The 13,955-nt window shown below is 41.0% G+C and overlaps 1 protein-coding gene across 2 annotated transcripts in view; it reads left to right on the plus strand.

Moving 5' to 3' along the window:
* The first annotated feature begins 1,607 nt into the window (after positions 1–1,607).
* LOC110487374 (uncharacterized) overlaps positions 1,608–13,955 on the plus strand; it is a 45,257-nt gene continuing 32,909 nt past the window's right edge. For both annotated transcript variants that reach the window (XM_090196078.1, XM_021559301.3), the window contains exon 1: positions 1,608–3,562. In XM_090196078.1, coding sequence (XP_090052204.1) covers positions 3,217–3,562 — 346 coding nt within the window. In that variant the 5' untranslated portion in view covers positions 1,608–3,216. The remainder of the gene's footprint in view (positions 3,563–13,955) is intronic.

Here is a 13,955-nt window from a genome sequence, read left to right on the forward strand (position 1 = left end):
TGATGACGTCGTCCATCGGGATTCCTCAAAAAAGAAGATGCTCTGGATTGATCACTGGAGTCAGATGTGAAGGAGGAGGTTGATCGTCAGTGAACCTCTAGGATTGTGGCTGGGCTGACGTTTCAATTTCCAGCTTGGTCATATATTTTGATACATTGAATGTTGATATTGTGAACCTATGTTATGTATTTGTACCTTATATTTTAGGATGTGATGTCACTAAGTACTGCCCCAAAATATACAGTGCATTCGGAAAGTATTCAGACCCCTTCACTTTTTCTACATTTTGTTACGTTACAGCCTTATTCTAAAATTGATTAAATATTTTTTTTCTCAATCTACACACAATATGCAATAATGACATTAAAACCCCATAATGACAAAGAGCCTATATACAGTACCAGTCAAAAGTTTGGACACACAACCTACTCATTCAAGGGTTTGTCTTTATTTTTACTATTTTCTACATTGTATAATAATAGTGAAGACATTAAAACTATAAAATAACACATATGAAATCATATGTGAAAAAAAGAGTTAAACAAATCAAAATATATTTCCTATTTGAGATTCTTCAAAGTATTCACAATTTGCCTTGACAACTTTGCACACACTTGGCATAGTTGTGTTGTCTTCACTATTATTCTACAATGTAGACAATAGTTAAAATAAATAAAAAAACATTGAATTTGTAGGTGTGCCCAAACAATTGACCGGTACTGTATATGCATTGTGGAGGAGAACTGATCCTAGATCTGTACAAAGGCATAACATCTACAGCAGGAACAACTGTCTGTGTTAAAAAGGCCCAGCTGAATTGAATTGAGCTATTTAAAATGCCATATTTGAATGTCAAATGATTTGTTCTTTTTGTCTATACAGGACAGGGTCTGTGGAGGCTTGGCATATTAGTGGTAGATTTGGGGGAGAATTTGACATGTCAGTTGGAATAGTGATAGATTTTTGGAGGGACCCTTTTCACTACAGCCAATCAGTGAGCAGCTTCCCTTCCCCCACATCTCAGGCAGTTCTGTTACAACACTTCCCTGCTTTCATCAACAATGGAGAAGCTTCCCTTGCATTCATCAACAATGGAGTAGCTTCCCCTGCATTCATCAACAATGGAGTAGCTTCCCCTGCTTTCATCAACAATGGAGTAGCTTCCCCCGCTTTCATCAACAATGGAGTAGCTTCCCCTGCTTTCATCAACAATGGAGTAGCTTCCCCCACTTTCATTAACAATGGAGTAGCTTTCCTTGCTTTCATTAACAATGGAGTAGCTTCCCTTGCTTTCATCAACAATGGAGTATCTTCCCCTGTTTCATCAACAATGGAGTAGCTTCCCTTGCATTCATCAACAATGGAGTAGCTTTCCCTGCATTCATCAACAATGGAGTAGCTTTCCCTGCATTCATCAACAATGGAGTAGCTTTCCCTGCATTCATCAACAATGGAGTAGCTTTCCCTGCATTCATCAACAATGGAGTAGCTTTCCCTGCATTCATCAACAATGGAGTAGCTTTCCCTGCATTCATCAACAATGGAGTAGCTTTCCCTGCATTCATCAACAATGGAGTAGCTTTCCCTGCATTCATCAACAATGGAGTAGCTTTCCCTGCATTCATCAACAATGGAGTAGCTTTCCCTGCATTCATCAACAATGGAGTAGTTTTCCCTGCATTCATTAACAATAGAGTAGCTTTCCCTGCATTCATCAACAATGGAGTAGCTTTCCCTGCATTCATCAACAATGGAGTAGCTTTCCCTGCATTCATCAACAATAGAGTAGCTTTCCCTGCATTCATCAACAATAGAGTAGCTTTCCCTGCATTCATCAACAATGGAGTAGCTTTCCTTGCATTCATCAACAATGGAGTAGCTTTCCCTGCATTCATCAACAATGGAGTAGCTTTCCCTGCATTCATCAACAATGGAGTAGCTTTCCCTGCATTCATCAACAATGGAGTAGCTTTCCCTGCATTCATCAACAATGGAGTAGCTTTCCCTGCATTCATCAACAATGGAGTAGCTTTCCCTGCATTCATCAACAATGGAGTAGCTTTCCCTGCATTCATCAACAATGGAGTAGCTTTCCCTGCATTCATCAACAATGGAGTAGCTTCCCCTGCTTTCACCAACAATGGAGTATAGATCTAGTCTGTTCATTATATACATATACATGATGTATTGTTACACCAACCACAAAAAGGGAATTTATATTATTTTATACTAATTGCTAAGAGAAAGAGATATAGTTTAACATGTATTTCTCAAAAGGAAGCACCCTCGCCTTAGGAGGATAACAACACTGAAATGTTTTATGAGATGAGACAACACATTGGGTGGGACCATTCCTCCATACAGAATCTCTCCATGTCCTTGATTTCTTTTGTCTGTTCTTATGGACTGTCCTGTTCAATTCAAACCACAGGTTTTCAATGTTCAACTCTGAAGACTGAAATGGCTGTTGAAAATGTAGATTTTTGTGCCCAATTAACCGTTTCTTTGTGGATGTTGATGTGTCTTGCTGGAAGATCCGCTTATGGCCAAGTTTCAGTCTCCTAGCAAAGAGGTAACCAGGTTTCTGGGCTGAAATATCCTGGTAGTGGGTAAAGTTTATTTCCTTTATACAGTTATTTTTGCTCATCTTTATCAGGGGTATCAATAACTAGGTGCTTATTGTGATATCTAGTTATTTGACTGAATCAGAAATACAGATGTGGAGTAGATGTAGAGTTTGTTTTAAATTCTCAAAAAACATCTGACCTAATCAAACAACACTTGTTGCTCTTTGTGCGTGTTGATATAATATTCATATTTAATGGAGAGAAAAAAACGTTTCCCTAAACTGCTTTATAATATTAAAATTCAATGAAGAACAAAAAAAGTTTTCCCTCCTCAACTGCGTTTACTCCCTCCAGACCTCAGATGGCGATATGTGTCTTTCAGGCGATGTTTCTACTGAGATGTATAATCTAGTGGACGGAACGCTTCTTCAACAACTGCAGCCACCTCGGTAGCTCGCTAGCCAACAATGTCGGAACATTCAAGTTCTTTGGACAATTTCGTGATTTATTTGCCTCTGATTTAAACATACGTATGTGGAAACAACTAGCTACGGCATTTCATTTCATAAATACGTTGTAAGTCAACTAGCTGGCTGGTTAAGTTAGCACTAGTCTAGTCGCTAATGCTAACTAGCTATTATCCTCGACCATGAGTTCACTAAGCTACTCTCCTCTTGATAAAGAAGAGGTGGTCTGCTGGACGGAGAAAGAAGCTCTCGTCAAAGAGGAGGAGGATGTAACAATACAAAAACAAGTAGAGGGTGAGGCTGTTAAAGTGAAAGAAGAAGAGAAAGACGTTTCAGTGAAAGAAGAGGAGGATGTTGCAGTAAAAGAAGAGGAGGAGGATGCAGTTTTTGGAGTGGAGGAGGTTACTGTCACAGTGAAAGAAGATGAAGATGTTTTTGGAATGAAGGATGAAGAAGGGGAGATTACTGTCACATTAGAGGAGGACGAAGAAGAGAAGACTGGAGATCTGATTAACACCAGTAAATACAGTGAGTACTATCTTATAAAACAGGGTTGTTGATCTCGTGTGATTTTTAAAAGGGCATTCTACACTTGTTGTACTGTATGAATTGTTCATGACGTCCTCCAGTGATTTTTACTTTTTACTTTACTGTTGAAAAGTGATATATAATTACATTAAAGTATAAACACACTAAAGGAACCAAATATTACGTTGAAAATTGTGTTTAATAGACAACTGCAAACGTCAAGTAGTAGAGTATTCGAGGAGTTGGTTTGATAGGAAGTGGTGATGTCATGGACAGGAGGTGAAAGGAGCCTGGAGTGACAGTTTAAAGCTACAACAAGGAAGCATTGACAGATTCCAATGGATATTGATGTTCAAATGCTACAGCGATTATGAAGGTGAAAAACTTGAAGTCAAAAGGTCAATCTAGAGGTATAAATCCACAATAAAACTATATTAAACAATGATATTAAATGGTTGAAAACTATCTTAAAACTGCGTTTTCTATACAGGCACCCATCTGTTCCATGTGGACTTCAACTGACCCCGTCTTCCCATATTCCAAATAATGAAACGCACCTACAATTGGCCACTAGGGGTCATGACAAATAGAGGGATATTCTGTATCCAAATAAACAACTTTCATACAACGCTGTACACAGTCAGCATTTCTATATTAATTCTAACTACTATAAATAATTATATAAAACATTCTATTCAATATCAAAAATATCTACAACTACTTTTTCTTTCTGATACCAAAATGAGACGGAAACATTTAGAAATACAACTAATGACTGTCTCATGTCCAGATTATATCTGTTAGAAACATTTAGAAATATAACTAATGTCTAACATATAGTCTGGACATGAGACAGTCATTAGTTATATTTCTAACAGATATAATCTGGACATCAGACAGTCATTAGTTATATTTTTGAGGTTGAGAGACAAAAGCACTGGTTGTTCTTTCTATTGGAATAGTTTCTAGCCAATCGCACTGGTTGTTCATTCAATAGTTTCTGGCCAATCGCACTGGTTGTTCATTCTATAGTTTCCAGTCAAGCAGAAAATGTTGCTGTCTCAGAATGTCAACATTGTTGCTGTAGTGGCTTCAAACAGTGTCCCAATATTCTAATTAGCCACTTGGATATGTTCTGTAGAAATTGATGAAGCTACAAAGAGGGGGGTCCACCAACAAAACGTAAAATATACTACAAAGCATTTAATCAATTTTCGCATTTCTAAGGGTGATTTTGCGTAAAAGTGAACCTGAACCACGGTGATAATTATCCTTTAAGGTTCAATGTGCAGAAATCTCTCCCCCATTTGATAAAAAAGGTGACATTTCGCCTGATTTCAGTATGTCTACACTCCGAACTTGTTTTGTCACAATCATTGTATTATCTAAACCGCTGTGAAATATATTTTCTAAAACCTCAAATATTGTATTTAAAGCAGTTTGAAGCTGGTGTACAAAATCCTAAGGGAAAATACTAAAATAGACACTTAAGAATGGAAAGCATAGACATAGATCAGATCTGTGACTTCTTAGACTTGCTTTCAATGAGAGTGGCTATAAGAGATATCTATAACACAAATTTCTATGTGAAGTTCGTCAGGTCACCCAAAAAGTGACATGTTGCAGCTTTAAGCCCTATAAACAGGTAATTGTATGAATTTAGATCATTACAGAGCATGTAACCAAGTCTCCAAAAGGCTTTTCAGCCAATCATATTTCATGTCTTTTAGAATGGGCTTCCCGGATCTTGTTTTCCACTCACAGCTGGTGATGTCATTGACATAGCTGTCCCCCAGTATTAGTTATGGGCATGTTAATGAGGCAGTACAGACCCAGTGGAAGAGTCCTGAGTGTTGTTTTGAAGTATTATAAAGATCGGTGGGGGACTGGCAATGTAACAGTACAGACCCAACGGAAGAGACGGGCAATGTAACAGTACAACCCAATGGAAGAGACGGGCAATGTAACAGTACAGACCCAACAGAAGAGACGGGCAATGTAACAGTACAGACCCAATGGAAGAGACGGGCAATGTAACAGTACAGACCCAATGGAAGAGACGGGCAATGTAACAGTACAGACCCAATGGAAGAGACGGGCAATGTAACAGTACAGACCCAATGGAAGAGACGGGCAATGTAACAGTACAGACCCAATGGAAGAGACGGGCAATGTAACAGTACAGACCCAATGGAAGAGACGGGCAATGTAACAGTACAACCCAATGGAAGAGACGGGCAATGTAACAGTACAGACCCAATGGAAGAGACGGGCAATGTAACAGTACAGACCCAATGGAAGAGACGGGCAATGTAACAGTACAACCCAATGGAAGAGACGGGCAATGTAACAGTACAGACCCAATGGAAGAGACGGGCAATGTAACAGTACAGACCCAATGGAAGAGACGGGCAATGAAACATCCATAAAGGTTTTAGGAAATGTAAAACCTGGAGCTGACATCGATACATCTTGAAACTTTCTCTGGAAAGTGAACTTTTATCAAGGTTTTATAATTATTTCCTGCTTTTCATTGTCAGTATGTTTTATATGGTCTAAAATTATTTCCTGCTTTTCATTGCCAGTAGGTTTTATATGGTTTATAATTAGTTCCTGCTTTTCATTGTCAGTAGGTTTTAAATGGTCTATAATTAGTTCCTGCTTTTCATTGTCAGTAGGTTTTATATGGTTTATAATTAGTTCCTTGCTTTTCATTGTCAGTAGGTTTTATATGGTTTATAGTTAGTTCCTTGCTTTTCATTGTCAATATGTCTTTTCAGCGTTATGATGTCAGTAACATACACAATGGTTGTGGATGTGATGGATATTGAAGGATCTTCTCTTCAGAAGCTGTTCCATTCACCACATTCAGTGTGCTTGTTCTGAGATATTTTCTTCAGACTTCTACTGAAGCAATTGTTGATAGCTAAAACACATCATTTTCAAGTTAAGATTCTCTTAAAAAAAACATGCTGAAGTCAGTGGTTGGAATCACTTCAGGGAACTGAAATATATGCTGAAATCTGGGGATTAAAATCAGTTCAGGAAGCTGAAATATATGCTGAAATCTGGGGTTTAAAATCAGTTCAGGAAGCTGAAATATATGCTGAAATCTGGGGTTTAAAATCAGTTCAAGAAGCTGAAATGTATAGTGAAATGCATTTCTCTACATTCCAGTACTGTTTTATAGACAGAAAGATGAGAAAAGTGTTCATCAACAATCTGTGAATAGTCCTGCAGTATATTTTCCAACTGAAAGCCCCCCTAAATATCCTGACTTCGCCCCGTGTCTAGAAAAGTGGATTGGGCGCTATATAATAGTAATAATAACAGTAATGTCTTATTTGTAATACTTTTCAAATAAGTGGCACAAAAATATATGTATAATAACATCAAATCAATAACAACATTAAATCCTTAAATATCAAGCCAAAAGGTGGCTACTTAGAAGAATCTAGAATCTCAAATCTATTTAGATTTAACAATTTTTTGGTTACTACATAATTCCATACGTGTTATTTCATAGTGTTGATGTCTTCACTATTACTCTACAATGTAGAAAATAGTCAAATGCGTAGATAAAAACAGCGAGTAGTAGCAGTGTACAAAACAAATGGGGGCATGGGGGGGTCAATGTAAATAGTCCAGTGGCCATTTGATTAATTGTTCAGCAGCCTTATGGCTTGGGGGTAGAAGCTGTAAAGGAGCCTTTTGGTCCTAGACTTGGCGCTCCGGTGCTTGCTGTGCGGTAGCATAGAAAACAGTCTAAAACTTGGGTGACAGGAGTCTTTAACGATTTTATGGATCTTCCTCTGACACCGCCTATTATATAGGTCCTGGATGGCAGGAAGCTTGGCCCCAGTGATGTAAAGGGCCGTACACACTACCCTCTGTAGTGCCTTAGTCAGATGCCAAGCAGTTACCATACCAGGCGGTGATGTAACCGATCACGATGCTCTCGATGGTGCAGCTGTAGAACCTTTTGGGAGGGGACTAAGTACACATACCCGAGGGGCCCCTTTGTTGAGGATCAGCGTGGCAGACGTGTTGTTGCCTACCCTTATAACCAGGGGGGCGGCCCATCAGGAAGTCCACGATCCAGTTGCAAAGGGAGGTGTTTAGTCCCAGGGTCCTTAGCTTAGTGATGAGCTTTGTGGGCACTGGTGTTGAACGCTGAGCTGTAGTCAATGACCAGCATTCTCACATAGGTGTTCCTTTTGTCCAGGTGGGAAAGGGCAGTGTGGAGTGCAATCTTTGGATCTGTTGGAAAGGGCAGTGTGGAGTGCAATCTTTGGATCGGTTGGGGCGGTATGCGAATTGGAGTGGGTCTTCATGGCTACCGATGTGAGTGCTATGGAGCGGTAATCCTTTAGACAGGTTACCTTCGCTTCCTCGGGTACTGGGACTATGCTGATCTGCTTGAAACATGTAGGTATTATAGACCTGGTCAGGGAGTGGTTGAAAATGTCAGTGAAAACACTTGCCAGTTGGTTCACGCATGCTTTGAGTACGCGTCCTGGTAATCCATCTGGCCCCGCAACTTTGTGAATGTTGACCTGTTTAAAGGTCTTGCTCACATCGGCTACCGAGAGCGTTATCACAGTCATCCAGAACAGCTGGTGCTCTCGTGCATGCTTCAGTGTTGCTTGCCTCGAAGCGAGCATAAAAGGTATATAGCTCGTCTGGTAGGCTGATATCTATATCAGCAGGTTGTGTTCCTCTGACAGGTTGTTTTACTATATCAGAACACACTAGCACCAGTGTTCCTATATCAGACCACACCAGCACCAGTGTTCCTATATCAGACCACACCAGCACCAGTGTTCCTATATCAGACCACACCAGCACCAGTGTTCCTATATCAGACCACACCAGCGCCAGTGTTCCTATATCAGACCACACCAGCGCCAGCGTTCCTATATCAGACCACACCAGCGCCAGTGTTCCTATATCAGACCACACCAGCACCAGTGTTCCTATATCAGACCACACCAGCACCAGTGTTCCTATATCAGACCACACCAGCACCAGTATTCCTATATCAGACCACACCAGCACCAGTGTTCCAATGTCAGACCACACCAGTGTTCCTATGTCAGACCACACCAGCACCAGTGTTCCTATATCGGAACACACTAGCACCAGTGTTCCTATATCAGACCACAACAATGTTCCTATATCAGAACACACTAGCACCAGTGTTCCTATATCAGAACACACTAGCACCAGTGTTCCTATATCAGAACACACTAGCACCAGTGTTCCTATATCAGAACACACTAGCACCAGTGTTCCTATATCAGAACACACTACTAGCACCAGTGTTCCTATATCAGAACACACTACTAGCACCAGTGTTCCTATATCAGAACACACTAGCACCAGTGTTCCTATATCAGAACACACTAGCACCAGTGTTCCTATATCAGAACACACTAGCACCAGTGTTCCTATATCAGAACACACTAGCACCAGTGTTCCTATATCAGAGCACACTAGCACCAGTGTTCCTATATCAGAACACAGTAGCACCAGTGTTCCTATATCAGACCGCACCAGTGTTCCAATGTCAGACCACACCAGCACCAGTGTTCCTATATCAGAACACACTAGCACCAGTGTTTCTATATCAGATCACACTAGCACCAGTGTTCCTATATCAGACCACACCAATGTTCCTATATCAGACCACACCAGCGCCAGTGTTCCTATATCAGACCACACCAATGTTCCTATATCAGACCACACCAGCGCCAGTGTTCCTATATCAGACCACACCAGCGCCAGTGTTCCTATTTCAGACCACACCAGCGCCAGTGTTCCTATATCAGAGCACACCAGTGTTTCTATATCAGACCACACCAGTGTTTCTATATCAGACCACACCAGCGCCAGTGTTCCTATATCAGACCACACCAATGTTCCTATATCAGACCACACCAGCGCCAGTGTTCCTATTTCAGACCACACCAGCGCCAGTGTTCCTATATCAGAGCACACCAGCACCAGTGTTCCTATATCAGACCACACCAATGTTCCTATATCAGACCACACCAGTGTTTCTATATCAGACCACACCAGCGCCAGTGTTCCTATATCAGACCACACCAATGTTCCTATATCAGACCACACCAGCGCCAGTGTTCCTATTTCAGACCACACCAGCGCCAGTGTTCCTATATCAGAGCACACCAGCACCAGTGTTCCTATATCAGACCACACCAGCGCCAGTGTTCCTATATCAGACCACACCAGCGCCAGTGTTCCTATATCAGACCACACCAGCGCCAGTGTTCCAATGTCAGACCACACCAGTGTTCCTATATCAGACCACACCAGTGTTCCTATATCAGACCACACCAATGTTCCTATATCAGAACATACTAGCACCAGTGTTCATATATCAGAACACACTAGCACCAGTGTTCATATATCAGAACACACTAGCACCAGTGTTCATATAACAGAACACACTAGCACCAGTGTTCATATATCAGACCGCACCAGTGTTCCTATATCAGACCGCACCAGTGTTCCAATGTCAGACCACACCAGTGTTCCTATGTCAGACCACACCAGCACCAGTGTTCCTATATCAGACCACACCAGTGTTCCTATATCAGACCACACCAGTGTTCCTATATCAGAACACACTAGCACCAGTGTTCCTATATCAGAACACACTAGCACCAGTGTTCCTATATCAGAACACAACAATGTGCCTATATCAGAGCACACTAGCACCAGTGTTCCTATATCAGAACACACTAGCACCAGTGTTCCTATATCAGAACACACCAATGTGCCTATATCAGACCACACCAGCGTTCCTATATCAGACCAGCACCAGTGTTCCTATATCAGAACACACTAACACCAGTGTTCCTATATCAGAACACACTTGCACCAGTGTTCCTATATCAGAACACACTTGCACCAGTGTTCCTATATCAGAACACACTTGCACCAGTGTTCCTATATCAGAACACACTAGCACCAGTGTTCCTATATCAGAACACACTAGCACCAGTGTTCCTATATCAGAACACACCAATGTTCCTATATCAGACCACACCAGCACCAGTGTTCCTATATCAGAACACACTAGCACCAGTGTTTCTTATTGCCTCAGTTTGCTGCTTCGGCTTGTTGTTATTTCATTATTTTATTTTCTTCTTGTACCATCGGCCATGGTCATAGGAGCCTATATTCATTGATACCTATATTCATTCATATTAATGAACCCCCTCTGTTGCAATCCAAATGCTAGGCTATAAACATGGGGTAGTAATGTCTAGATGATTCTTTCTAGTGAACATTAGTTTATGAATTGCCTGGCTGGACTGTGGGACAGTGGAGATTAGTTGATGACTTGCCTGGTAGGGCTGTGGTACAGTGGAGAATAGTTGATGAATTGCCTGGCTGGGCTGTGGGACAGTGGATGTGTAGGAATGATTCAAATAGAACTGTTAACAGTCATTACCCGGATAGTATTGTGAATAACTAACGGCTTTAACCAATCAGCATCCAGGATCCAAATGTGGTGTTATAATGAAATATCTAGACCTCAATAGGAAGACTGTTTTGTCATATGGAGGTTTTAGTCAGGTGTCTGTTTAACTAAATACTTTGTTTGTCTTTGGCAGGAGAGAGACCAGACTCTCCCTCTGACGGACGGAAGAGTCCTTCAGGGGAAACAGACCCAGAGACTCCCAAAGCAGTGAGACGACATCACTGCTCCCTGTGTGGAAGGAGTTTTACCAAGTTAGGGAACCTAAAAGAGCATGAGAGAAAACACACAGGAGAAAAGCCTTTCCAATGCTCCCAGTGTGGAAAGAGATTTTCACGAACTCATGAACTAATATTACATGAAAGGACACACACAGGGGAAAAACCACACAATTGCTCCCAGTGTGGAAAGAGTTTTACGCAGTTAGGGAACCTAAAAAAACACAAGAGAGTACACTCTGGAGAAAAGCCTTACCCCTGTTCACATTGTGGAAAATATTTTAGGTTGTCAGAACACTTAAAATCACATGAGAGGACACACACAGGGGAAAAAACACACAATTGCGTCCAGTGTGGAAAGAGTTTTTCCCATCTAGGGAACCTAAAAAAACATACGAGAATACACACTGGAGAGAAGCCTTACCCCTGTTCCCATTGTGGAAAGAATTTTAGGTTATTACAAAACTTAAAATCACATGAGAGGACACACACAGGGGAAAAACCACACAATTGCGTCCAGTGTGGAAAGAGTTTTTCCCATTTAGGGAACCTGAACAAACATAAGAAAATACACTCTGGAGAGAAACCTTACCCCTGTTCTCATTGCGGAAAGAATTTTACATTGTCAGAAAGCTTAAAATCACATGAGAGGACACACACAGGGGAAAAACCACACAATTGCTCCCAGTGTGGAAAGAGTTTTTCCCACTCAGCGACCCTGAATCAACATAAGAGAATACATTCTCGAGATAAGCCTTACCACTGTTCCCAATGTGGAAAGAATTTTGCATTGTCAGATAACCTGAAAGAGCATGAGAGAGGACACACACAGGAGAGAAGCCTTACCAATGCTCCCAGTGTGGAAAGAGATTTTCAAGATCACCGGACCTAAAGAAGCATGAAAGGACACACACAGGAGAAAATCCTTACCACTGCTCCCAGTGTGGAAAGAGTTTTACTGACTTGGATAGCCTGAACATACATAAGCTAAATCACTCTAAAGAGAAACCGTACCATTGTTCCCAGTGTGGAAAGAGTTTTACTAAGCTAGGGAACCTGAAAAGGCATGTAGACAAACACACACAGGGGAGGATAACCTCACAGTTTGGAAAGAGTTTTAGTTAGGGAACCCAATTGTGGAAAGACATTTTCCCAGACAGGGGACCTGAAAACACATGACAGAATAGACAGGCTGTGTTCTAATGAGTCACGGTGTTCTGACTGATGTTTGACCGTTGTTTTATGTCACATTAAATCATATTGTTTATATTAAATTTAACTCAAATATAGGCCTCTACTTTTGTTTTAGTTTTTTCCTCTGGAGACATGATCATGTCTAAAATAAGATTACAATTTTAAAATGTGTTTAATTGAATACAAGTATGAACCCTTATTATTCCACAATGTGCTGATTGTAAAAATGATTTGATTAATGCAACATTATCTGAATAAACTGTATAGAACGATGTTAGCCGCTAGTGGACATTCATTATCTACATCTATGTACTTACAGAAATGAGTTATTTGAATGGAGGGCTGGAAGGTGGATAACACAACGTATCAGGACAGGTCTTCTGATTGGGTGAATGGATGGCTGGAGGGGTCTTCTGATTGGGTGAATGGATGGCAGGAGAGGTCTTCTGATTGGGTGAATGGATGTCAGGACAGGTCTTCTGAGTGGGTGATTGGATGGCTGGATGGTAGATAACACAACATGTCAGTCAGAACAGTAGGAGAGGGTTTTGGGAGCCTTTAACCTTTTTATTTAAATTAGTTTGCTTCTTTAGTCTTTTTGGTTTTCAATAGGCTTTGTCTATTACAGCGAACACCTGGTAAAGAGGAACTTATCATCTCTGATCCACCTCAGTAGTCCTGTAGTGTCCACCTATCTCGTCAAGAGGAGGTTACCATCTCTGATCCACCTCAGTAGTCCTGTAGTGTCCACCTATCTGGTAAAGAGGAGGTTACCATCTCTGATCCCCCTCAGTAGTCCTGTAGTGTCCACCTATCTGGTAAAGAGGAGGTTACCATCTCTGGTCCACCTCAGTAATCATGTAGTGTCCACCTATCTGGTAAAGAGGAGGTGGGGTTTGCACATTGTAGTCTATTCCATTTGTCCTTAAGTGAAATGTCCACCCACCCGGGGAACCTGGCCATGCAAAACAAACTAGCCCAATATTTCTGCCTCATGGACATAGCAGGTTAGGAGGCTGAGGTTAGGAAAAGGGTTAGCTAAATTGCTCTCCTAACCTGCTACGAAATGTCACTTCCAGTCGTAACTGTACTCCATCTAGTCACAACCGAGAATCATGAATTGACTTCCTGAAACTATTCAACCACTGTGGTTCGTCTGTGAGCTAGCTGATCAACCAACAGTTTAAGTTCCCTGATCTTGTGGTATTCTGTTCACTAGGAGAGTCAGTATGTACAATGGGGAGAACAAGTATTTGATACACTGCCGATTTTGCAGGTTTATCATAGGTACACTTCAACTGTGAGAGACCGAATCTAAAACAAAAATCCAGAAAATCACATTGTATGATTTTTAAGTAATTAATTTGCATTTTATTGCATGACAAGTATTCGATACATTAGAAAAGCAGAACTTAATATTTGGTACAGAAACATTTGTTTGCAATCACAGAGATCATACGTTTCCTGTAGT

Source organism: Oncorhynchus mykiss, chromosome 13 (assembly GCF_057628025.1).
Source record: "Oncorhynchus mykiss isolate SJ-2025 chromosome 13, ASM5762802v1, whole genome shotgun sequence".
NCBI classification, from domain to species: Eukaryota; Metazoa; Chordata; class Actinopteri; order Salmoniformes; family Salmonidae; genus Oncorhynchus; species Oncorhynchus mykiss.